Here is a 26,231-nt window from a genome sequence, read left to right on the forward strand (position 1 = left end):
TCTGTCTGTCTGTCTGTCCATCCATCTCTCTCTCTCTCTCTCTCTCTCTCCATCCATCCATCTATCTGTCTGTCTATCTATCTATCCATCTGTGTGTGTGTGTGTGTGTGTGTGTGTGTGTGTGTGTGCTGGGTTCTACTCCAATAGCAGTAATACACAAAGTATCAACAGCCCTCCTTTGCTCCTTACCAATCCATTTCCTCCTGAGTTCCAATCATAAAAGAATATCTAGGAGTAGAAAAAAATGCTGGCATCACTAGCTATGTCTTTATCCAATATGTTTTTTCTTTCCTTTCTTCCCCTCCTGCTGCTAGTATGAAGAGGGAAAGAAGCGGAGGAAACCCAACTATAGTAGCGTCGACCTTTCTGAAGTGGAATGGGAAGACCGAGATGATGTGGTAAGTGATTTGTTTGAAGTCTCTTGTCAGGAACCTTGGCTGGTTCCCACTACCGTACCTGGCCAATGTTTTGGGAGTCTGCTCTGGAGCCCACCCAGTTGCCCTCGTCAGAAAGGGGACCCAAGAGCCCTCTCCTTCCTTCTGACTTTTATTGCTCAGTGGGGAGGGGCCACCCAGCACACCACTGATTCCCAAACCTGCGGCGTTGATGGTTTCCTTTTAACCTTTCCATAGCAGGTCTTCCTCAGTCCTGACAAGGCTGATTTAGGCTTTGCCACTATTTTAGGGGCCCATAGGAGGATGCAGCAAACCTGCACCTTTCCTAGTTAGCTCAAATGAGCCTGGCACAACAGAGGACTCAAAGATATTTTTAGACTGTGGCCCTGGATTTACAGGTTATCTCACTGTCTCTAGCTCCCTGTCAGTTTTTATTTATTGTTTTTTCTTTGTGCCTGATCTCATTTCATTCCTCTCTCTTCCTGTGTTCCCCTCCTCCTCCTCCTCCCCACCTTAGTCTGGTGCTCCAGAGTTATTTACCTCACAGGTTTAGTCTTTGCTCCAAGGCTGTATCAGAAGCATTCCTTATGTCTGTGACTTAACCTCTATCAAGTCTTTTGTTACTTCCTCAATAAATCAGATTTGTTAGACACGGTTTGCCTTTGTGCGAATCCAGGCAGACTGTCCTTAATTAAGTCATAACTTTCCAGGTGTTCCCATGTTCCCTTCCCCGTCCCTGTTATTAGTTGTTGTTGGGGTTTTTTTCTTCCCCTCATCATATCTCAGCTACCAAAGTCCCGTTTTCTAGCCTGCATTCTCTCACTTGTATCTTGGACCCTTTCTTAAGTTTCTTCATTGTGTCTCTTTCTTTCTAGTCCCTCCACACCCATACTATCTCTCTCTTACTAAAGGGATTTTGACTACATCCATTAGTGATTTCCAAATTCATTTCTCATGTCTTTCAGAAATACTGGATGGATCTCATCTATCCATCCTAAGGGTTTTATGTCTCTTCAAATTCTTTGAAGTGTGGACTCTGTGAGCTGGCATAAATCTGTTTTTTCCTGCCTCTAAAGTAGGCATTTTAGACATTTACCTGCTGTCCTGCTCTCTAAGTGTCTGGTCCATTTGGAGTAGAGTTTAGATGGCATAGCTTTATTCTTTAAAAAATCCATTGAATTAAAAATTGTGCAAGCATTTATTAAAAGCTTCTACTATATGCCAGGCAGAAAGTTATGTTTAGTAATGAGTATTTAAAGACCAAAAAACAAATAAAAACCTCAAAGAAAAGAAAAGAAATGATTCCTGCCTTCAAGAAGATTCTATTCCATGCATTCTATAGGAAGGGAACACCATGTTAAAAATATTATATATAGTATCTATGTATGAAGTAAAGGCAAAGTAATGGGGAGTAAGGTGGGAGAGATGGCTACCAGTAAAGGGAATGAAGAAGGGAAAGACCTTTCAAATGGAATGACTTTTGTCTTGAGTTATAAAGGGAGCTCAGCAGGTGGAGGTGAGAAAGATAAGCATGAAGGCACAGGAGGTTGTCTATTCAGAGGCTCAAAGGTGGAAGAATGTGATATGTGGGGGAAAATGCATAGGTCAGTTTGGCTGGAATGTAGAGTGGGTGAGGAAGGCTGATGTGAACAATTTTCTTCTTCATTCATACCAACAGCTTGATGCACTTAGACATCGTCTGCATGACTTTATACTCTTCCCTTCTTCCATTATGGTTCTTAATGAGTTCTTCTGCCTCCATTGGATGTTCATAACATATAGTTTTTTTTTTTATCTCTTTTGATTCATCCACATCTGACCTTTCCTTTAATGTACTCCTAGTAGATTTATAATGGCCGCACATCAGGCTAAATGCTTCAATGAGGTAGTCATTTTATTTTCCATTTCTTTTACTGCTCTTTTCCCTGCATTTCCATTCTGCTTGAGATCTCAGCACACTTCCATGTTCTTTTCCGGTGATTTTTATGTTCATTGTCAACAGACTTCTCCATTCTGAAGTCCATTTTCGTGCTAATTAATGGAGAAGAAAAACTCAATTTTAGCTATGCTTGCCTCAAAGGGCTCCTGGCCCTGCATCTCTAAGCATGTCTGTTGCTTAGAACTAAGTTGGCACTCTCATTTTTCTTTCCTGTATTTGCGGCATGATTCCTGGGCCGGCTCCAGAAGATTATTTATTGCTCAATTCCTTCTATCCACTGAGTGCAGGCTCGCTTATATCTAATTAGATAACATCTCTTATTGCTAATAACTTTGGAAAAATCATTTTGGTTTCTAGGTCATATTTTCTTTTAATCAGAATCCTGGATCATCTGATTGACAAACCTTGGATAATTTAGTATCTAGATACCTAACATTATTCCTGTTGGGTGTGTCAATCATCAGAACTCCTTTATCTCTACTTTTAATCAAAATGTTCCATTTCTCAGAAAATGTTCTTTTACCACTTATTTGACTTGGACACACCCTCTACCCTCCTTCTAGGAGGCTTGAGCACTGTGTTCTGCTCTTCAAGAGGCCGATCAACTATACCTGCTAGACTTTGTACTTAGCTAAACTAGGGGGAGGGGAGAGTTGGGGGGTATAGATAGTTAAAGTGAAAGACTATTCTCAAGAGATTTACACTAAGGAATTCCAGGATCCTAGGTGATTTCAGTGACTAGAATGCTGATCACATTTATACATTGTCAGGCAGCTGGATGTACATGCAACTTTCTATGTATGTGTGAGCCATGATGGGAAAAAAAATCATTTATGTCTGATTACAAGAGAGAAGAAGCAAGAGTGTGAGAAGTGATCCAATTACATTCAAGACATTTATTAAGTAATTGCTATCTATAAGTTTTAACCTTTAATACTGATGTACTAAGACTGTTGGAACCCCCTGTACATGCCACATGCATACAGAAGTAAATACCAGAACCTGGAGTTATGCAAAACAATTTCAAGTTGTGCTTACCTGAATCAACGGTTGAGGATGGATCAGCATCCTCCTCCATGCTCTGAATGGCCTTCTCCTGCTAGGGATGAGCAAGCTTCTCTTGTTAAATGTTTAAAAGCAGGGGAGTTATTTCAACAGGGAGGGAGAATGCTCTAGTCATTGGGGGATCATGAAAGGCCTCTTGTAGCAAGTGACAATTGAACTGTGATAAGTGGAGGTGAAGAAGTCATGGATTCCAGCCATGGAGACCACCTGTTCAGAGAGCAGCCTACTACCCATCTGCAAGAGCTAGCAGGCCAGTTTGGCTGGGAGAGAGAGTCCAGGGAGAGGAGAAATGGGCAAGAGGAGCCAGATTTCAGAGGGCATTTGATACCAGGCTGGTGATTTTGTGCTTTATCCTAGAGTCAGTGGCTCCCCACTGAGGATTTCAGAATAGGGCTCTGAAACAAGCAAATTGGGGCTTTAAGAATTCACCTTGGGTAGCTTTGTGGAAGATGGATTGGATTGGCGTGACTGCCACGTGAGGGGAGAGAAGGGGACAGATGTCGATATAAAACTGAGGATGTTCACTTCAGTTCCTTAGAATCCATGATTCTTCTGTACCCCCCTGTATGTTTGTAAAAGGAAGGAAGAAGGGAAGGGGAAGGGGGAAAAGGGAGAGAAGGGAAGAAGACAAAAGAAAATGAAGAAAGAAGGAGGGAGGAAGGAAGGGCAGGAGGGCGAGTGAGTGAGCACTGGCATCTAACTGAGCCTCCCCTCCCAGCTAATCCTAATCCCCTCTGCTGCCATGTAAGCATTTTCCTTCTTCTGTCTTCGGAGAAACTGCCAACAGCTGCTCCCCATAACTCATACTCCTTCCTTTACTTGAAGACTCTAATTAAAATCCCGCCCCAGTCTTTTCTGTTTTTGGAGTTCTATAAACCTTTCTTCCCATGGTGCATTTCCTAAATCTTTCAGCATTTTGGTAGCTCTCCTCTGGACCCTCTCCAACTTCTCCATCTCATGCCTCAGTTATGCCCCCCACCCCAACCAAACGCAGCCCACCCAGAACAGCCGGGCTGCAGCTGGTTGGGGAGGAGGACACTTAGCACAGGTGCTTCGTGCTGGAATCTATTTTTACATCCTAGTATTAGGCTCCCTCCTTCCACAGTGGCAAGCCTGTTCAGCCACTGTCTTTACTCTCTCCCTTTCCTCAATCCTCCATCCTGGTTCTCTTAGGTCCTGGAAAGTTCTCTGCCCAATAAGGGTATCATTTTCTGCACAGAGAAATCTGGAGTCACCTATCTTAGAGTCCTGTGGGAAAAGGGGCCATTTTGCTTTCAGCTTTGTCAACTCTCTCAACCAATGAGTAGTATGATGTTGTAGAATTTTGTGCAATCGCCATCTCCCCCCGCCCCAAGTGACTGACAGGGATTCATCAAGAGCTGCATCTACGTGAAGGCAGCCTGTTCAAGAAAAACAGGCTCAGAAAGGACCTAGAGGAAGGGTGGCAGCCAGCTGGAAACTTGGTGACTTTGAAATAAGCAGATTATGTTCAGCCTTCAAGGGGTCAGCTAAGCTTCTGCAGGTTTAACGCTGTGAACAAGAGCAAGAAATTAGTCAGAGGTTCTGGGAATTTTTGGAAAGATTGCCTAATGGCCAGGTACAGCCCAGAAGGAGGCTGCACCAGGTGGCAAGCAGAGAGGCAGCATGTTATGGGTGGGGGCCGAGGCCGACTGCCTTTAGCACTGAGCTCTGCCATGCTTTGATCAGATGCCTCGATTGATGCTTCGGTCAGCTCACCTAAGCTTAATTGTCCCACTTCTTTGGGACACTCCAGGGCTGAACTTGACATCATAAGAACTGAGTTCAGATCTTGGCTTTGACATATTAAACCTGTGTGACCTTGGGAAAGTCCCATCACATATATGTGCCTTAGATTTCTCAGCTGAAACACGAGGCAGTTGGTCCCCACACGGCCTCCCTCCTAGCTCTGGACTATTTCTTTTCCAAGGTGATTTTTGAGGTCTCACCAAGGTCCCTGATGTTGTTTCTCACTTGATGAGACCCCAGAGAAGGGGAGCAATGGAAGAGATGAAGCCCTGACTGGACTTAAAGCCAGGAAGAACTGAGTTTGAATTCTGACTCAGACACTTACTAGCTTTGTGAACCTAGTCAACTCACAGCCCCTCAGAGCCTGAGTTTCCTCAATGGATTAAAAAAAATTCACTTGTGAAGATCGGGTGTGATGATGTGCATAAAGTATGCATAAAAAAACTTTGAGTGTGCTATATAAATGGGAGCTGGTATTATTCCCCAACTGGTGGTATTTGGGAAAAGAGGCAAAAAAACAATTCCAGTCACTTTTCTCATGGGTTCTCTGAGCTCTGTCCTGGCCCAGACATTAGAAAAACTGGCATTAGCCCATTCAGTGGTCCCTGAAAATTAGACTCTCCAATTTTAAAAAATCTGTTTCCAGCAGGCCTGTTCCCTCATTTAAGGGCCCTACCAGTTCCAGATGTAGGATCCTGTGATCCCATTGACAAAGTGCCCAGGTGCTTATTTTTGCTACTATCATACTCCCAAGCTCCAAACCAAATCTGAATGAACAGGGAAACTGGACCTAGTTGTGATAATTCTTTGATGTGGGTGCACACACAGACATGGATTGTGGGCTGTGGGAGTATGACTATAGAGGGAGAGAAAGACAAAGACAGAGAGAGACATACACAGCGACAGAGAGATCTCTGAGGGGCAGCATGCTACAGTAGGTAGAAGGCTGGTAACAGAGTCAGGAAAAATTGGGTACACAACCTAGCTCTAACCATACTAGCTATGTGATTCTAAGTTAATCATTTATTCTCTCAGAGGTCCAAATAACTCTCTGAGATTGTAAGGAGGAGATGAATTCCCAAACTCAATTAGTGGAAGGAGTTTTCTGGTACCAATCAAAACACGTGCCAGGACACCTGCCTCCCTCCTGCCCCAGCCAAGTGTGTGTATACATATGTGCTATTGTACTATATATATATATATATACACACACATGTATATATATGCGTGTGTGTATGTATATGTATATGTGTGTATATGTATATATGTATGTATATGTATATATGTATATACATATACAAGTATATTAGTGTGAATAGGCATTGTGTATATTATATCATTATCAGTAATAAAAATACAGTAGTGCTTTAACTTGTGAAATACTTTCACATATATGACAATCTCTTTGCTTTTCATGACCCTCCAGGAGGTGAGTAGTGTGAAACCCAATGAGATGTAGTGTCTGACCCAAGTACACATCTAGGGTGGAGGAGAGCTGAGATCAGAAATAACCAAGCACATCTTCTACCACTTAAGATAAACTTTGTCACAGTAAACACTGTCACTATAGGAGACCGCTTGTCGGACTGGGAATGATCCCACGTCCAGCCATTTCCCTGGTGTGCCGGTCGCCTTTGGTTCTGAAGGCTGTGCCGGTGGAACATGAGCTCTGTCAAGGATTAACAAGCTACAGAGGCTTCGGGTAGGATCCTGGCCCAGATGGCATCTCCCAGCCATTAGGAGCCCCTTAGTGACAAGCTTATTGCCCATGGCAAACCAGGGAACAAAGAAAAACGTGAAACATCTTTTGAACTCCTTGTCTCTTACAGCCCCTTTCTCTTCCACGGTAAAGTGAGGAAGGGGCAGAAAAGATGTCAGAAAGTGTGCAGAATCACTCCGCTTTTACGCACTAGATAAACATGAATTTTCCTGTTGGTACTATCAACACAAGCCCTTTGTCCATGGATAAAAGAGTTGATTATCGTTTGATCCCCAAATTGGCTAATGATTATTTTTCATTGATAACTGGTTTTGTTTTGACACATCATATGAAACCTCCAATTACTCACTGTTGAATCCCTCGCAATTTTCACTTCTCAACCTCCTGGCCAAAAAAAGGAAATCTGCTGAAATCCTATTGAAGGCAGTAAATCACGTCAATATTGACATTCCTGCTGTTAAGTAAAACCAGAAGACAATTTCACTCTGAGTCCAGATTGAAGGATAGAAGGCATGGTCCTCCAGATGGCAATAAGCTGAGTGCCTCAAGCCGCAGCACATAACAAAGTGTTCTTAAAAAATTCATGGGTTCTCAAAAGAAATCAGCCCAGGAATTAATATTAAAAACAAACAAACAAAAAAACTCCTAACAACTAAATAAAAAAAAGTATGACCAGGCTCATTACCTTCTCTTTGAGAATATCCCCAATATAGCCTTGTTTGTATAAAGTTAGTCGCTTGTTTTCTCTCCCATTAAACTGGGAGCTCCTGGAGAGCAGGAACCATATTTTTGCTTTCTTTGTTTCCCCAGCTCTAAAACACAGCTCCCAGCACATAGTAGGTACTTAATTATTGCTTATTGTCTTGACTATGACATACAGTTAGATGGCCATTACTGTAAGTCAGTCCATCAGTACATGTTCCTACAATGCAGGTGGATGGTGATCTGGGTCCAGTATTGAGCAGGAGGAGGAAGAGATTCGGTTGGATATCATTGGAGATTTTGTGCCCATTTTCGATGACTGGGAGTGTCCTTGACTTCCAAACTGCATTTCAGCATTATTCTCCTGGAGATAATTGTGTGTGTGTGTGTGTGTGTGTGTGTGTGTGTGTGTGTGTGTGTGTGTGTGTGATGGGATACTACCATCTCTAAATATCAGGCCTGTACATGGGGAATGGAATGGCATGTGGCTGATGGAAGGAGGTATAAGGTATGTCCCACACATACTGTCTTATTGGAAAGGGAAATGGACTGACTACTACTACAAATGCCAAGTGATGCTGCTATTCCCATCAAATATGCAGAATCCGAAAGGATCTGTGGTACCTGTATGGAGGATTGATAAGTAACCATAGAAAGGAAATCTCCAGACTGAGGAGGAATGGGCAGGTTATGTGTGATCCACAGCAATGATGGAAGTCCTCACAACCCAACTGTGACGTAACAGCAGCTGAATCATAAATTATAAAGGACAAGCCCTCAGTGTCTACACAGTCTCAATGATGCCTTGCAGTCCTCTCACTGTTCCAACATCAATGTCACAGATTCCAAGAAATAACAAAGTGGGATAAAACTCAGAGGAAATCTAGTCCCAAAATGACCTATCCAAGGGTTCTCTGTAAAATATGGCCAGTGAGTGGTCTTCAAGCCTCTACTTGAAGATATAGTTAAAAGAAAATTGCGAAGGCTTGATATGGTCCATTCTGTATTTGAATAGTTTTAGTTATTAAAGGTTAAAAGAAAAAATCCAAAAAACAAAACAAAGCAAAATTTAAAAAAAACTACAAATCTTCCCCTCTATAGCTTCTACCCATTATCTCTAATTCTTTTCTCTCAGACCATGCAGAAAAAATCTAATCTTTCTTTTATGTAACTTTCTAAATACTTCAACACAGCAATTATGTTCTCTCTAAATCCCTTCCTATCCTTGCTAAATATCTCAGCTTCCTTCATCAATTCTTACATCATCTCCAATCCCTTGTCTTCATGACCCACTTTGGAATCCTTCAGCTTCCTCATACCCTTTAAAAAATATAGGACCCAACAGGAGTGTCCTGCTAAATTTTGGAAAAAAAGAAAAGAAAAAAAGAAAAGCCTATGCAGTTCTCAAGCTCCATTTTTAACATTTTCTCTATGACTTTTTGAAGTCAAAATACACTCAACCAAGCCCTGATTTGTAGCATTTTTCAGTTTCTGAGGTGGAAATGCTCACTGCATATTTAACAATTGGCCTCACAGGTCAGTTCCTGCGCAGCCCGGAATGCAGAAATGAGTAGAAGAGTTGAGAAGTGGTTGGGACAGGGAAAAACACAGTAGAATGAACACTTTCCTTACTCTGAGCACTGATCCCCAGAACAGTGTAAGATTCCATCGACACACTGGCTTTTGTTCTTTGCTACCAAAAGTTTAATACATATTAAACTTTGTACTACTCTCCTTCTTTGGTAAAAACCACCAGAGCTTTTGCACACAAATTATTTCCCTGTCAAGTCATCTTCATTTTTTGTTTATGAAAGCATAGGTTCAATCCAAGCACATGGCTTCATCTTTTTGGGTCTAATCATTTGAAAAATTTCCATCCACGAGTGTGTTAAGTACTTTCAACTCATCTCACTGACTGAGGCCAGTTACATTTCCCTCTAAATCATCTCAGACTTCCCCTGAGGAATCAAGGATATCTTTTTCCTAATTATTAATTTAAGTCCCCATCCCATGTGTTCTCCCCATTTTAGATGCTAATGATTAGCACTATAATTCTATTTAAATAATTAATTTCAGGTTTTTTTAAGAGGCTATTTTTTAAAAAATACTCCAAAAATCAGAAATACAAACATTTCCCTCAATATCGCAGGGGGTGTCCTATACCGCCTTTGTCTCTAGAGAGATTGGGATCACACTGAATGTAGTGCCTGTTATGGTACTGAGAGCACCAAATTCACATCCAAATAAGGTATTACTGCTAGAGCAGCCACTGACTTCACTACTGCTGGGCTGGGTTCTGCAAATTCCTTCTTGGTGTGCTGGGCATCAAAGCTGGCTAGCAGGTCAGAGTCAGGTGCACAGTGACTGTGAATGACGCACACCTCCCTCCAAGGCATTTCCATTACATGTCATCACACTCGCCCTGGAAGTGTTACCCTCAACCTCTTCAAAGTGAGGAACTCCATCAACAAAGCATGCTAATTCTTGCTTATATGGATTGAGGTCATTGGTCAGTACTGTTACATATCTAAATGATTGTCTAACCTTTCCATCTCCATCTGGTCCCAAGAACAGCATGCTAGACATTCTCACTTTGCTAAAATCTAGGTTAATTGTGTCCACACTATTACTTTGATCTCAATGTCTGATAACCATGTTAACAGAGACATAACTATAACATTTTAACATGGGGCACAAAGCAAGGAGCCACCTGGGGTGCATCCATTGAGGGGAAAATGTGCCTGCCCTAAGACAGCATCAGTTTCCTCCCCTGTTGAAGTCTCATTACTGCTGAGGAGGTGGGGGCCAAGGACCATGGGCTGTCACTGGGGAGAAGGAAAATGTTTTGGCAAGGTTCTAACAGAACCCTCCATTTTTTTTCACCATGTTGAAAAGTCTCTTTTACTCCAGCCTATTAACAGTTCTACCTGTCCAAAAAGGAAACTAATTTTAATCTGTTATGATCAGTCAGTAACAACTTTCAGTAATTACTACTTCCCTTTGTGTTCACAATTTGTCACTTTCATAATACTTTACAGGATATTGTCCATAATTCAATCCAAGATTCAAGGACTGTAGGTTGAAAATTACTTCTGACCCCCCTGTCCTCTTCCTCCCCCTCTTCCCCCTCCTCCTCCTCCCCCCCTCCTCCTCCTTCTCCTCCTCCTCCTTCTCCTCCTTCTTCTCCATGTTTCACATGACAACTAATCTATTTATGCCTAAGACATAGGATAATAGGAGCATAGACTGAGATGCAAAAAGGGCCTTAAGTGTCATCTCATTCAATCACCTCATTATGTAGATGAGAAAATAGAGGCCCAGGGATCAGAAATAATTTGTCCAAAGGTCACACAAGTAATGCATATGCCAATTGTTAACACAGGTTATAAAACCCTTTGAAGCTACTGTCACCACCTTCAGAATCACTTTCTTATGAACATCTTATTGGTAGGACTTTTTTGTCTTCTGAAGAAGAATACAGAGATATCTAATAAAAATTGAAAATAATAGGAAAAGATAAGGAGGAAGAGAAAGAAGAAGGAGGAGAAGGTGGAGGAAGAGGAGGAGGAGAAGGAAGGAAAGAAGGAAGAGAGAGAAGAGAAGAGAGAGAAGGGAAGGGAGGAGAAGAAAGGGGAGAGAGAGAGACAGAGAGACCCTCACAATGGTAGTCATGTGGATATAAATTGGTATAGCGATGAAGGGATTCTTACCTTCATCTCAATATTTTAAAAATACAATTAAAGAAGGGGCTTTTAAATATATTTTAAAAATAGAAGCCAGGATTAGAAAGATTTTTTTAATATGTTGGAATTAAATACCTCTCTGTCTCTCTGTCTCTGTCTGTCTGTCTCTCTCTCTCACTGTGTGGATGCGTGTGTGTCTACAAGAGAAGAGAAGTACTCATGGGGCATAAGAAGGGAAGGTTGATGCCATGAAGGAAGTTAAGGAGAATGCAGTGTTAAAGACAGATAATTTAGCAAATTTGAGAATGTCAGGAAGGAAGGCAAGAGCTGTCAAAGACATCAGCATCTCCCAACCCTTGAGGATCTAGTGCTGAAGGAAAGCTACCTCTCTGAGATACAGTCTGCTTAGAGGAGAAGTATTGGCGATTCCTTTTATCACAATGCTTTCCCCCACTGTCATCATTTAAAAAATATAATTAGATATAGTTAGAATGCAATAGCGTTTAAATTTTGCAAATAACTTTACATGTCTTATATAATTTGTTCCTTAGTTTATTCTCACAGCAACACCATGAGGTATACACTATTGGTATCATCCCCAGTTGATAGCTGAGAAGAATGAGGCTAAGGGAGCTTGAGTCACTTGCCCGGGGTCACACACGCAAAAAAGCTGTGTCATTTTAATACACATTCCAATCTCCATTTTTTCCAGCAAGTTAAAGCAGGAGAGGAAGAAGGGCAGGTAAATAAACTCTGTGTAATCACCCTGTGCTCAAAAAGCTGATCAATATCAAGCATTATTGACATACTTCTCTGGAACCATTTCTCCTGAAGTTACTCAAAAGATCTGACTTGTTCACATTTTGGCATGATGACATCATGGAATTTTCCAAGTATCTGAGATCACCTCACACTCAACAGTAAGACTGTTTTAGTCTGAGAAGATGGAAATTTCAAAAAAGAACATATTAGGAATAAAGAACTCATTAAGTGCTTACTACGTGCCAAGCTCTGTTCTAAGTGCTGGGGTTACACATAGAAAAGTGAGCCAGCCACAGATCTCAAAGAGTTCCCCTTCTGATAGGGGACCCAATACGCAAGGAAGGTTTCAGCTCCCAATCTGATGGAAAGGTTGCACGGTCCTTAAGGTGCAGCAGCAAAGCAGATGATGAAGGCTCTTCTTTAATGTCATTTCAAATGCTAAAATCTTATCTGGTTCTGAGGTTGGACCATTTGATAAAGCCAAGGACCTTGGTGACCAGACCTTTCTTTTCTGGATCTTCAGTAGATGAAGCTATAACCCATACAAAAGCATTCCCCAGGCTGCATCCCCACTGAGCTGGTTTCCAAGGATGATGGCAGAGGGCAGGACTGGAAGCCCGAATGTACCCATGACTTTTGGATTCAGAGGCTGTCTCAATTAGAGCCTAAGGGGAAATGCTGGTCAAGGTGGTGGCAGTGGTTTGACTTGCCTGGCACACTCCGCCTCCTGCCTCTCTGTCGGGACCTTCCTGCTTTAGCTGGTGGCTTGCCTTCCCTGTGTGTGGCAGTTGGTTGACAGTTGGTAGGAAAGGGTAGCACCTTCTCCACAGGAGCTGCTCCCCAAATTACAGCTCTGAGGACTGGGATGGAAGCAGGACAAGCGGTCTGGGCCGCTTCCCCTCTCAGGCTTCATGTGTCTGTCTGTGTGATGACCTAATGTGCACAATCACATGTGTCTGTCTGTGTGATGACCTAATGTGCACAATCACGTGTGTCTGTCTGTGTGATGACCTAATGTGCACAATCACGTGTGTCTGTCTGTGTGATGACCTAATGTGCACAATCACGTGTGTCTGTCTGTGTGATGACCTAATGTGCACAATCACGTGTGTCTGTCTGTGTGATGACCTAATGTGCACAATCAATCAGTTCACAAATAAATCTTGAACACCTGCTGCACATCAGCCGCTGTGCTAAGCACTGGAGATACAAAAAAGACAAAAGGTAGCCCCCTGCCCTTGAGGAGCTCACAGTCTAATGGGGGAGGGAACCAAAATGTCAGTGGAGTTTAAGGCCTTCCACACCTTAATCTCCTTTATGGACTCTGTGGTCAAGCCACATTGGCCTTCTTCTCATTCCTCACACATCACACTCCATCTCTGGTCTCTGTGATTTTGCCCAAGCTGTGCCCCCTGCCTGGAATGCCCTTCCTCCTCAGCTACACGTCTAAGAATCCCTAACCTCCTCCAAGGTTCCATTCAAACATGACCTCCCATATGAGACTGCTCCTGATGTCCCCAGCTGCTAGTCCTTCCTCTGCCTCCACCCTCACCCTGCAAATGAATTTTAATTTAGCTTACTTATTATGTTTTAAATATATTTTTATGGGCACTACTGTTTTCTTTGATAGACTGTAAGCTGCTTGAAGGCAGGCATGGGTTTTTTTTTGTCTTTTTGTCTCCAGCACCCAGAAGAGTTCTTTACATATAGTAGTTGTTTAAAAAAGCTTCTCAATGGATTCATTGATCCCACCTACCCCCTCCAACCCTTCTTCTCCTGGTGTTGTGTTCACATCTCCAGTGGGCAGTCTAAATCCTGACCTACATTTCACAGACTCTGAAGATTCCTATTCAGAATTTTTAGTAAAGTTTCCCTTTGCCTTAGAGATAATGTGGGACCTTGCAGAATAATTCATTAGCTTTGATGATTTTTTCCCTTTTCCCTTGGTAGATAAAGTCTATCTTATGATTATCAGAGCCTCTCCCTCAGCCTCTCTGGCTTCCCCTGCCAGTCCTAGATGAGACTGTGAAGCCCTCTCCCAAGGGCTCTCACAAGACTGTGAGAGCCCCAGGAGCCCCGTTCCCCAGGCCCCACTACTTAGTGGCAACAACAGCCCGGTCCCAGAGCCCCATGAGAGCTGCAATGCTGCTAGGGGGCTCATTTTCCCAAGGCCCCCACATTGGCTTGATCTTGTGAGCTCTGGCAAGATTGGAGGGTTCTTGAGGGATTCTCCGCCTTGCATGGGGGCGGTGGCAGGGGAAGACCCTGAGTAACTGAAGGGGTAGGAAGGAGGAGGGAGAAATGAAAACCATGTTAAAGAGAAATGGAGTGGTTCTGAAGAGTTAGAAAGTAGACTGTTAATTAGGACCAGCTCTCTGTGTCCAAAACCACAAAAGTTAAAATGAGAAAATATTTCCAGAATTGCCCATATTATGTTGTGTGAGTAAACACATACATACACACATATATATATGGGGAGAGAGAGAGAGAGAGAGAGAGAGAGAGAGAGAGAGAGAGAGAGAGAGACAGACAGACAGACAGACAGAGAGAGACAGACAGACAGAGAGAGAGAGAGAGAGAGAGAGAGAGAGAGAGAGAGAGAGAGAGATTAAAATCCATGTTTTATTATATACATCCTCCTCCAGAGTGGGGGAAAGTGTTCTTTTGCTTCCTTTCTCAGAGACATAGAACGTTAACTCAGATCTTGACGAACAGAATTTAGTGAGCCAGTTCAATAGGCCAGAGTGAACCTGAGACCCTCCAAAAGGAAAAAATCAAATGAGAGCTGGGCCAAGTGGGGTGAGGCCTGCTGTCTGGCTCCCCAGTGCCCTGCTCCTTTCTCCCGCCTGCTGTGTGCTGCAGAGGAGTTTTCCACTGGGGCCTCCGTCTGCACATCCTTCATCCTGTCTGTGGCCCTCCTTGGAATTCTTTGAAAGGTCATATGTTATTGGAAGGAGTCATCCATTGAGGGGCCCTCCAGGAGAGGTGGGTGGGCAGCTCCTGTATGTGAGACAGTGAGCGCAGAAGGGCCAGCAAGCTGGCCATCTGCGTTTAGCAAAGAAAGAGTTAAAACAGACTTTTTTTCCCTTTCATTGCTGTTCTTTCCTTCACCCACTGTGCGGAGTTACTTGGTATCTACCTCATATCATGCTTTGATAAATACAATGGCCAGCATGTTTAAAGTGCTTTCCATATATAAACTCATTTGATCTACACACCAACCCTGTGAGCTAGGTGCTATTATTCACCCCATTGTAAGGATAAGGAAACAGGCTAAGACAAGTTAGGTGAGTTGCCCAGGGTGACAATGCTAGTGTGTCTGAGGCAAGATATAAACTCTGGTCTTTCTGACCCTGACTCAGGTATTCTGCTTTCAAAAAACTAACCTTCTGGGGCAGCTAGGTGGTGTAGTGGATACAGCACTGGCCCTGGAGTCAGGAGGACGGAGCTCAAATCCAGCTTCAGACATTTGACACTAGCTGTGTGACCCTGGGCAAGTCACTTAACCCCACTGCCTAGCAAAACAAAACAAAACAAAACAAAAATGAACATTCTACTTGGAGGTGAGGAGGACAATGTAACACGCACAAAAATAAACACAAAGTAACATGGTAGTAGTTAGGCTTTTAGGCTTAGGATAACTAACAAGTGGGGGAATCTGGAAATGTGCCTGCTCCATGAGGGGTTGTAGCTGGTGACTGCAGTTTTACTTGTGAACTCATCTTTTATGAACTTGATGTTTCAAAACTTAAGTTTTACTTATCATGGTCTAATCAGGAACTCATCAACATGGGCAGGGCCTTTCTGGAAGGTTCCCTAAGGACCACAACTTATATGTGGGAGTCATTGATTGTAAGCCTTACTTGTATTAAGGGGAAGAGTGGGATATTAATTTCTGTGAGCTCACAAGTGTGAGAGCAGCAGACTCACTGCTAACCCAGAATTCCTAAGGTTTCATTGTAACAAATTGAAGCCCCAAATTGAAGTTATTTTTCTACTTTTTGTGAACCCCAGTCTGACCCCTTCATCAAACATAGGGCAGACAATGAGGAGACTGGATTCTGTGATAATTGAGAGAAGTAATAATGCCAATCTATTCCCTTCTTTTAGCTCAGAAATGCCATGGTGAATCGGAAGACGGGGAAATTTTCCATGGAGGTCAAGAAGACAGTGGACAAAGGGGTACACTTTCTAAAACATTCTTCCAGCCTCATTTAAAGCCAACCACTGAGCAAAATGAACTTTGAAGTTGCTATCTGGAATAAATCTCTCTTACTGGGGACATTTTTCTCTTGTCTGTATTTATCTCCAAAAAGATTCCTAGAGTACCATTAACCTTATACATATTGTGTTGATTTATTTAATGTTTTTATTTTCTGGAAAACACACGTGGCAGGCTAACACTATTTTTTTTTCTCTATGACTTTTTTTTTCTCCTTTGATCTAGAAACGGGTTTTGGTGATGACAAATGACTACTATTACACTGACATCAGGGGCACGCCTTTCAGGTAGAGCCTACCATGATACCTGGCCATTTCATCAGCCCCATCAGTTGTGTTTGTACAAAAGCTGCTGCCATCCACTGAATTCATCACCCAGAGATGATAAAGTAGCCTGTCAGAAGGCTGAACAGAGCCAAAGAGGGGGCTTTCCCATGATGCTCCTGGGGTTTGTCCAGAATTGGAAAGATGGTCCACAAAATCCCAGGGCAACTGACTCTTTTGGCCATGGCTTTCCATCCCATTCCTGAGCACATGGTTTTGGTGAATTCCATTGAATACCGGGGCTGGGGACACAAGGGAGGAGAGGCATTGTAAGTGTCCAAAGGGTCCCTGGGGGTCTTCACCATCTAACTTCTCCATACCTAATGAGTTACCTTTTCTTTTTTTATCTCTTTAACCTAAGCACAGTGGCTATGAGCATAATCTCTCCCTAGTGCCCTACAATTATTTTATTTTCATTTTTGGAACTGTTCTTTCTTTCCTCAACTAACTCAAAATCATTATGCTTCCATTAGCAATAATAGTGAAAATGGCATAGTTATATTGCACAATATCATGCTTTTAACAGTTTTTTTTTTGGCAATTGAAATACTCTCTTCCCCATATTTTCATCTTCTGATAAACTAATGATCTGTATCCTTTTCTTAAAATGTGAACAGTTAAGCTCTTTTATGATTCTGATCTTTAGTGTGCTGGTGTTTAAGAAACAGAAAATGTTGATTAATGATAGCCTCCTCTGAGAAGTACAACTCATTCTCTTTACAATAAGGGGTATTTTGAAGGATCACTAATATGTTCTATTTGGAACTCAGATCTTAGACAATATCTGACTTCTGGACCTTATGAACTAGTAAGGGGATCCTCCAAGTGAGAAAGCTATTTTAAAAATGGTCTTAATTTTGATAATCCAAAAGACAATTTCTATTAAATTAAATGACAGTAGGGGAGAGATTAATATAGATATATAATATCTATATCAATATATATCAATATATATCTATATCTATCTACAGATAGATATAGATATAGATATAGATATAGATATAGATATAGATATAGATATAGATATAGATATAGATATAGATATAGATATATGCATTGTCACAAAGGAATGACATGGTTTATAAGGCTCTTGATCAATCCCAGATAGCACTGGAAGTCTGGGCTTTGGTTCTTGAGAAGGCATCCCTCTCTCCCCCCCCACCCCTGCCCCAGACTAGTGCCTATAGGTACAATCAGACTTGTTGCTTACTAGAATATCAGGCGCATGAGCTTGAAGCAAAGATCAGAAGCACCTTTGTACAACGTACAGGGGTTGAAGACCAGTGAAGGCTGCATGTGTCTTCTCCTTTTCTGGAAGTTTGAGCTGTTGACCACACCTCTTAGAAACACGCATGCGCACACACACACACACACACACACACACACACACACACACACGCACACACACACGCACATCAGGCAATTGTTGCTGGCACTTCACCTCAGAATCATTTTTCAAGAAACAGTGATTGAACCCAAGAATCCCAAGTCCTAATCAGGAATGTGTTTTTTTTTTTGTTTTTCTGAGTAAACTCTTCTGTAAATTGTTTAGAGTACATTAAATGAGAGTGTGAAAATGGAAAAGAAAAATGTTAACATTCAAGCCTCTTGCAACCAGGGCCTGATCTCAAGGTCTGCTCTATTTCTCTGCACAGTTTAGGTGTGGCTCTCTCTAGAGGACACGGGAAATATTTCTTCAGAGGGAATGTAACCATAGAAGAAGGTAAGGTCCTTCCACTTTTGTCTTCCGACTTCTATGGTATCATAATGAGACTGGGGTGGGGGGGTAAGGGACAAGAGGGCTAGTTGGACTTTGCTCCTTTCCCCACTTCATCACTGATGTTCAGGGCTAGGTCCATCACTTCACTGGACATTTAGAAACCAACAGTTCCAACTGCCTCATTTCACATGGGAGGCTCAAGGCAGCAGAGGTGGCCATAAGAAGGGGAACTTGAAGCTTGATTATGAGCCTCCAGAACAAAGGGCTTTTCCTGGTTGTGCCTTCCATGGCTGCCAGGAGTCACTTAGACTCTTTGTTCCCCTCATTAACTAAAGATGCAAATCTCAGTATTGGTAGTGCTTGGAGATCCTTTGATATGCCCTATAGAAAGGCAATGAATTTTAATGGCCCTGCCACAAGCTTTCTTCATGATCTTGGGCAAATTATGTCACCTCTCTGGTATTCCTTGATGATTTTCTCTCTGTAAGTGGAAGTGTCTACACATGAAGGCACTATGAGATATCACTAAAACATCCAGTTAGTCTGAAGGCCATAGATCCTGGCAAGAGAACCAGGTAAGTCCTTGACCTAGATCAAATGTTATGACTCTCCAGAAGATGTACAGAGAGGAAAGGAAGAAGCATTAGCAATGCTTTTGTGGATAGAAAATAATAATGATGATGATGATGATAACAGTAATAGGTAGTATTTGTACAGTGCTTTAAGATTTACAAAGCACTTTACAACTATTATCTCTTTTTATCCTCATAACAATCCTGGTTCTCTATTACTGTCCTCATTTTTAGATAAGGAAACTGAAGTAGACAAAAGTTAAATGATTTGCCTGAGGTTACACAATTTCTGAGGCAGGATTTGAATTCATGTCTTCCTGACTCCAGGTCCAGCACTCCATCCTAAGTGGACAGATCATTTGAATTATGAGAATGAGGAGGAGGAGGGTAAGAGACATCCCATTTTTGAGGACACAGAGCTGATTTCTGAGTCAGGTCAACCTGGATTCCAGTCCTGGCTCAGACTCTGGCCAACTCAGTTATATGCCCCAGGCAACTCACTAAGGCAAGAACTTGCAGGAAAAGTGCCAATATGCATTAGGGAAGGGAGTGTCCTCACTTGAGAGATCCCTATTTTCATGAAACCACAGGTATGGATTAAGATCTTAACTTCCCCAATTGTATAGTTGCTTTAAAGATTGTGAAATACTTTATATATATTATCTTATTTGAACCTTACAACAGTCCTTTCAGGTAGAGATACTCATCATGCCCCTGATAGATGAGAAAATGAGGCCAACAGAGGTTAAAAGACTTGCCCAGGATATTACACAAAGGGTTTGAGGCAATATCTGGACCAAGCCCTTCTATCCACTATATTCCAAGAAGTCATTAATGAATGTTTGACCACCAAGAGATAATAATGATAGTGACATCAGCAGTTCCCATTTTGAAGCACTTTAAGTTTTTCAAAACTTTTCACATAAATACAATACTAGAAAAAAGAAAAAAAGAAACAAATAAACAATGTTACTTTGCAATGAGCAAATCATGCCAGACCAGTTTCAATGGTTTCCACTAATTGCTAGAATATGTGTCTATTTCAGTACCAGATTGTATTTCTGCACTGTGAATCATTTTCATTAGTGTGGCATTCAAAAGCACTAATGCCATCCTAGGTCGTCATAACAATGTACAATGTTCAGAACGAGTGAGGTGATTGTTCTGTTATAGTCTGTCCTGGTTAGATTACATCTAGATCTCCAAGTTCAATCCTGGCAACCACATTTTAGGAAAGATGTTGATTAGCTGGAAATATGCTTTTTTAAGTTTGGCAGATGACATGAAGCAGGGAACCATCACCAACCTAGACAAAAGAAATGGAATATAAAAAGGTTTTGACAGATTCTAACATTGAGCTAAATCTAACAAGATGGATTTTAATAAATATCAATGCAAAGTCCTCCAGGGGTTCAAAAAATCAATGAAAAGGAATGGAAGAGGCTTTCTAGACAACAGCTTTTAAGGAAAAGATCTGAGAGTTTTAGTGTATTCAATGCCCAACGTGAGCCAAGAGCTTTCTATGTTGATCCCAAATTGGAACATGTACTCAGGCTTCACTGATAGGTCTTGTGACTAGAATGGTAGTCCCTCTGTACCCTGCCGTGGTGGAACATTCTCTTCTAGGAACGACATTTTAAGAAGGGCATTGTCAAACTGGAGCATATCCAGAGAAGTGCAATGAGGATAGGGAAGGGATTGGTGGTGATGTCATAGGAGGATCAGTGGAAGGATCTGGAGATACTTAAGCAGAAGAATAAAAGTCTGGGTGGGAAGTGGATTTGGGAATGGGTAATAGTTGTTTTCAAGTATTTAGAAGTCTGTCATGTGCAAGACAGATTAGAGCTGCCTTGCTTTTTCTCAGAAGGTGGAATAATTAATAATGGACAGAAGTTGCAGAGAGGCATATCTTGATTTGTTATAAAGAAGAATTCTCTGACATGAAGAGCTGTCCAAATATGCAGTGAATTGCCTTGGGAAGTAGTGATTCCCCAATATTTAGAGGTATACAAACAATGGCTAGATGCCCATTTATCAAAAACATTGGAGCATAGAAGCCCATGGAGTTCTAATAATAGATCTACATGATCTACAATACTCTTTCCAACTCTGATTCTGTGTCCTTAATTTTATTACCATGTTGATTAAGGAACCGAAACCAAATGCGTATTCATTCATTAATTAAAACAAGTATTAATTGAAAGAACTAGGCTATTTACTCTGGAGATAGAAGATTCTAGAAGGATAGTATGAGCATATATTTAGAACTGAAAGGGAACTCAGAAACTAGGTAGTCTCACTCCCTCATTTTAACAGGTGGATAAATTGAGTCCCAGGGATTTCAAATGACTGTCAAAGGTCACCCAATTAGGAGCAGAGCTTAGATGTGAACACAGATCCTCTGCCTCTAAACCCCGTGCTATTAACATTTGATAATGGTCTTCATGTATCTGGAAGACTGTCATGTGGAAGACACAGTAAACCTTTTTTTCTTGGCCCCAGAAAGCATAATCAAGAGCAAAGGCTTGAATAACAGGGATGCAGATTAAGGTTTGATATCAGGGAATACTTCTTGAAAATTAGACCTGACCAGAAAGTCTAATGGGCTGTCCATTGGCTAGTAAGTTCTCTTTAATTGAATCTATTTTGGATAAGGCTAGAAGGCCACTTGCTGGGAATGGCAAGTTAATTTTCGCTCCGGTCAGAGCTGAGGCCTCTGAGGCCCCTTCCAATTCTGGCATTCTGTGGATTTGTTTCTTTTCATGAAAAGATGTGAGTGCAGACAGGTAGAAATATTTCTTCACTTTCTCTGTGGCTAAAGAGATCCATCCAAAAGGTGTTCAAGCAGGCAGACTACAGCTGTTGACTATTACTAATTGATGACAGAAGCTCCTTCCTGGGCAGCATGCATGTTCCAGGCAAAGGGCTTTGGCAGGGATCACCAAGAGGCAATCCCTACCCTCAGGAAGCTTACAATCTAATGACCACAAGCAATGATATGTACAAAAAAGCTATATACAGGATGATTAGGAAATAATTAAGAGAGGGAAGGCACTAGAATTAAGAGGCATTGGGAAAGACTTCTTGTAGAAGGTAGGATTTTGGCTAGGATTTTAAAGACTCCAGAGACACCAGGGAGTAAAGGGGGAGGGAGAGTATTCTGAGCATGAGGGCGGCCAGAGAAAATGCCCAGAGCCGAGAGAGGGGGTGTCTTGGTCATACTGTTTGAGGAATATCCAAAAGGACAATGTCAGGATTTCATATTTGATCCTTGAGGTGATAGGGAGTCATTGGCTTGTACTGAGTAGACAGCTGACCTAGTTGGACTTGCTCTTTAGCAAGATCGACTGGAGTGGGGAGAGGTGTGATGCAGCAGCTCTGCAAGAGTGCAGATGTGAGGTGATGAAAGCATGTCTCAGAGGAGTGGCTGTGTCAGAGGGGAGAAGGGGCACATTTGAGAAATGTTACAAAAGTGAAATCAGCAGACTTTGGAATGATATTAGATATGAGGGATTAGAGATAGTGAGAAGTAGAGAATGACACCAGGTTGTGAACTTGGGGGACTGGGAAGATGGTGGTGCCCTCAAGAGAAATAGGGAAGTTTGGAAGGGGAGAGGGTTTCAGGAGAAAGCTAATGAGTTCAGTTTTGGACACACTGAGTTTAATATTCCGTAGAACATCCAGCTCAAGATGTCTGGAAGGCAGTTGGAGATGTGAGATTGGAGGTCAGCAAAGAGATTAGGGCTAGATAAGTAGATTTGAGAATCATCATCAGTCTCACACTGTCCATGATGTAGTAGGTAAATGCTAGGGAGTTGCCCCAGGCACAGAGAAGTAAGAGACATATCCAGTGTCAGTCAGTGTATATCAGGACTTGAGCCCCGGTCTTCCTGATTGCTTCAACTATTACTTCAAGCTTTACCATGAAGTTGGTAATCCCATATCCAGCCACTGGGACCCAGCCACAAAATCAAGTTTCTTGGACGCTATTGCCCAAGACTTCAGCAAGTTTTTCAAACTAAACAGCAGAATACCAATTAAAAAATCAAGTGTTTTTCAGGAGGCACTGAGTGACATCATCAGGTCACAGTGACATCAACTGGACTAAATGCCTTCTTCTGGACTCAGAATAATGTTGTACATTCTTTCTTCTGTCCAGATGTCCCATCTGGATTTCTTTGTGTTCTCTACAAACCCTGTTCAACATGAACACAAAACAAAACAATATTCAATTCAATTCAACAAACATTCAAAATGCAGCTGCCTCCTACTGTATATACTAGGCTAATCCTATTGAGCAGTATATGCCTCTCAGTCAGACAGAATCAATGGACAATGAATCAGTGGGGCACAGAGCTGAATTGGAAGAGATGGAGCTGGGTTGCCTTGATGAAACTGTCAAAATCTTTTACATACCCCCAAGCTCCCTGTAAAAGTAAAGACTCATCTTTTTAAATGTCAGCTTCCTATTGGACTTGCAGCATGGCAGTGACAGACTAGAACAGTCTCTGAAGAATTAAAACAAACATCATCCAAAGGGCAATGGAGAAGTGTGTGGTGGGCATGATCAGACTGTACCATCTAACCAGTGGCTAAGATGACCAAAAAAAATGACAAATGATGAAGATGGCCCAGGGAACAGACACATTGATGCATTGTTGTTGGACAAGTGGATGGATTAAGCCATTCTACAAAGCAGTTTGGAAGTTTACACACACACACACAAAATGTTACTAAATAGTGCATGTCCTTTGACCCAGCTATACAAATGATAGGCCTATACCCCAAAGAGATTTAAAAAAAAATAAGAAAGAGTTCTGTATGCACGAAATTATTTATAGCAGATCTTTTTGTTCTGGAAAGAAACCCTACCAACTAAGGAGATGCCCATCAATTGAGAAATGGATGGTTAAATTGTGATCTATAAATGCAATATAATCTTATTGTGCTGTGAAATAATGAGTGATTTAAAAAAGACTGAGAAAGACTTCTATAAACTGATCCTGAAGGAAGAGAGCAGAACCAGGAGAACAATTCTTAATATAACTTCAACGTTATAGAAACAAACAATTTCTAAGACTTTTATAAAGAGTTGAAGACCAAAATGAGCAAAACCAGGAGAACAATTTATACATTAAAGACAAAAATCTGTGAAGCCTCTAAGAACTTTGATCAATGCAAAGACCATCCATGATAGCAGAGCTCAAAGCATGAAACAAACTCTCTGCTTCCTGACAGGTGATAGATTTAGGGGATAGAAGGAGACATGCATTTTGAACATGGCCAATGAGGGAATTTGTTTTGCTTAAATATGCACATATGTTACAAATATTTGTCGTCTTCTTCTTCTCCTTCTCCTTCTTCTCCTTCTCTTTCTCCTTATTCTCCTTCCTCTTCCTCTTCTCCTTCCTCTTCCTCCTCCTCTCCTCCTCCTCCTCCTCCTCCTCCTCTTCTTCTTCTTCTTCTTCTTCTTCTTCTTCTTCTTCTTCTTCTTCTTCTTCTTCTCCTCCTCCTCCTCCTCCTCCTCCTCCTCCTCCTCCTCCTCCTCCTCCTCTTCTTGTGTAGGGGTGGGATGGAGAAAAATAGATTTCTCTTATTTAAAGAAACACTTCCTAAAATAGAGAATTTGGGAGGAATGATGGTTATGAAATTGTTGTATGTACTTTCACTTGAGATCATTTGATTTTTAACTTTGCTTAATTGTTTGATTTTATTATAACAGAACTCACAAGGTCAGAGTCATCAGGATATATTAATATTGTAAAAATAAGATATCAATAAAACATAATATAAATCCATATGTGTATATATGCATATATTTATTTATTCATTTTTGTGCATATATTCATTTTAACCAATGAATTTCAAATAAGGAAAATATTCAAGAAACTGTGTGCTAAGAAGGGAAGATGGGTTGGTGAGGTGGTAAAGGTGAGGGAGGGGAGAAAAATAGCCGTAATGGTCCCCTGGTGCCCTCACAATATCAGCAGAAAATGAGGAAGGCCTCATGATAGGATGTGGATAATAACCATGTAGGATAGACACGCAGGAGTGGGCTACAACTTAACCATTGACAGGAAACTCTAATTGCTATGGTCATAAATCTATTTAAGTTTCTGAGATACGTTCCAGGCATCATACCAAATACTGGGACACCAAAACAGATCATCAATATGGAGCTTCCAGGCTATAGCCAGTCTCTTAGGAAGACATACTTAGAGCACCACTTTTCGGGATGTAGACAGAATAAAGAGCAAGCAGAAAAAGAAAAACATAAAGAGCAAGGAGACCCCTCAAATCCTGACCTTGTTCAAGTTGGTACAAGCATGCAGGGAGAAAAGGTTCCCATGCCATGCTTCCAAGCAGGGCAAATGTTGGCTTAATTAGAGGAGCAGTACATGTCACACAAGGCAAGGTAGGAATTGGGGGTAAGGAATGTAAGTGGGAAGTTGTGATGGAGAGCTACATCAAAGCCACTGTTGTGACAACTAGTGTGTATTAAAAGGCAAAGGATTTACAAAAGCCAAGAAGTACTCATTCTGTGGTCCTCTGCCTTAGGAAATTACCCTTGAGCACTCTGTCTACTTATGGTCAGCACATGTCCACAGAGTTGCAATGGAAAACTTGACTGAGCTCAGGAAAGTAGTGATTAAAGAGCTAGACCAGAAGTTCCACAGGGAAAGGTTTAGTATGTGAGTACTGTTTAGCTTTGAAAAGAGCTGACTCATTGGTAACACAGGGTTATGATCTGAACCTGTTACATAAAGGGCTTGAAGAAAATGTTGAGTGATTATTCTCAAACTACAGAAATTAGTGTGAAAAGATGGGGTTAAGTTAATACATTCAAAATAGGGAAGGATTGTTCTATCAATAGAAAGGACAGAAATCAGATACTGGAATGGTCCATCAAGGCAGGTGATAGAGTCCTGGCTATTTGGTCACTCCAGATGACAATGTTCCATTCCATTCAGATCCATCATCTGAATAGACATGCACCTGCCTGAAGAGATGAGGCTGGGCTGGATGATCCCTCCAGGTCCCTGGGAGAATGTGGATGTGTTCTAGATGCAGAATTCTGGGGAAAGCCACAGGCAGATGAGCTGACTTGGATTCAAGTATTTGAAGGGCTGTTCTTTTTGGTTCCAGAGAACAAAACTAGTAGCAATGAATGGGCATTTCAAAGAGATCATGTTAGGCTAGATGTCAGCAAAAACTTCCTAACAATTGAGGATATTCAAGAAAAGAATTGACTCCCTCAGGAACTAGCAGCCTCCCTCTTTCTGGAAATCTTCAAGCCATGTCTGGGGTATGACTCTTGGGCATGTTGGACATTACTTTTTCAGGTACAAGTTGGATTAGAT

General features: G+C 41.7%; 1 protein-coding gene across 4 annotated transcripts in view; it reads left to right on the forward strand.

Annotated features, from left to right (window-relative positions):
- Positions 1-26,231, forward strand: part of CACNA2D3 (calcium voltage-gated channel auxiliary subunit alpha2delta 3) — a 1,023,339-nt gene that overhangs the window by 791,613 nt on the left and 205,495 nt on the right. For 2 of the 4 annotated variants that reach the window (XM_020970614.2, XM_020970615.2), the window contains 5 exons: positions 315-398; positions 16,144-16,215; positions 16,481-16,542; positions 18,234-18,301; positions 19,198-19,257. In XM_020970614.2, coding sequence (XP_020826273.1) covers positions 315-398; positions 16,144-16,215; positions 16,481-16,542; positions 18,234-18,301; positions 19,198-19,257 — 346 coding nt within the window. The remainder of the gene's footprint in view (positions 1-314; positions 399-16,143; positions 16,216-16,480; positions 16,543-18,233; positions 18,302-19,197; positions 19,258-26,231) is intronic. The other 2 variants (XM_020970616.2, XM_020970618.2) reach the window with 1 other exon arrangement.

Source organism: Phascolarctos cinereus, unplaced genomic scaffold (genome assembly GCF_003287225.1).
Source record: "Phascolarctos cinereus isolate Bilbo 61053 unplaced genomic scaffold, phaCin_HiC Scaffold_4;HRSCAF=312, whole genome shotgun sequence".
NCBI classification, from domain to species: domain Eukaryota; kingdom Metazoa; phylum Chordata; class Mammalia; order Diprotodontia; family Phascolarctidae; genus Phascolarctos; species Phascolarctos cinereus.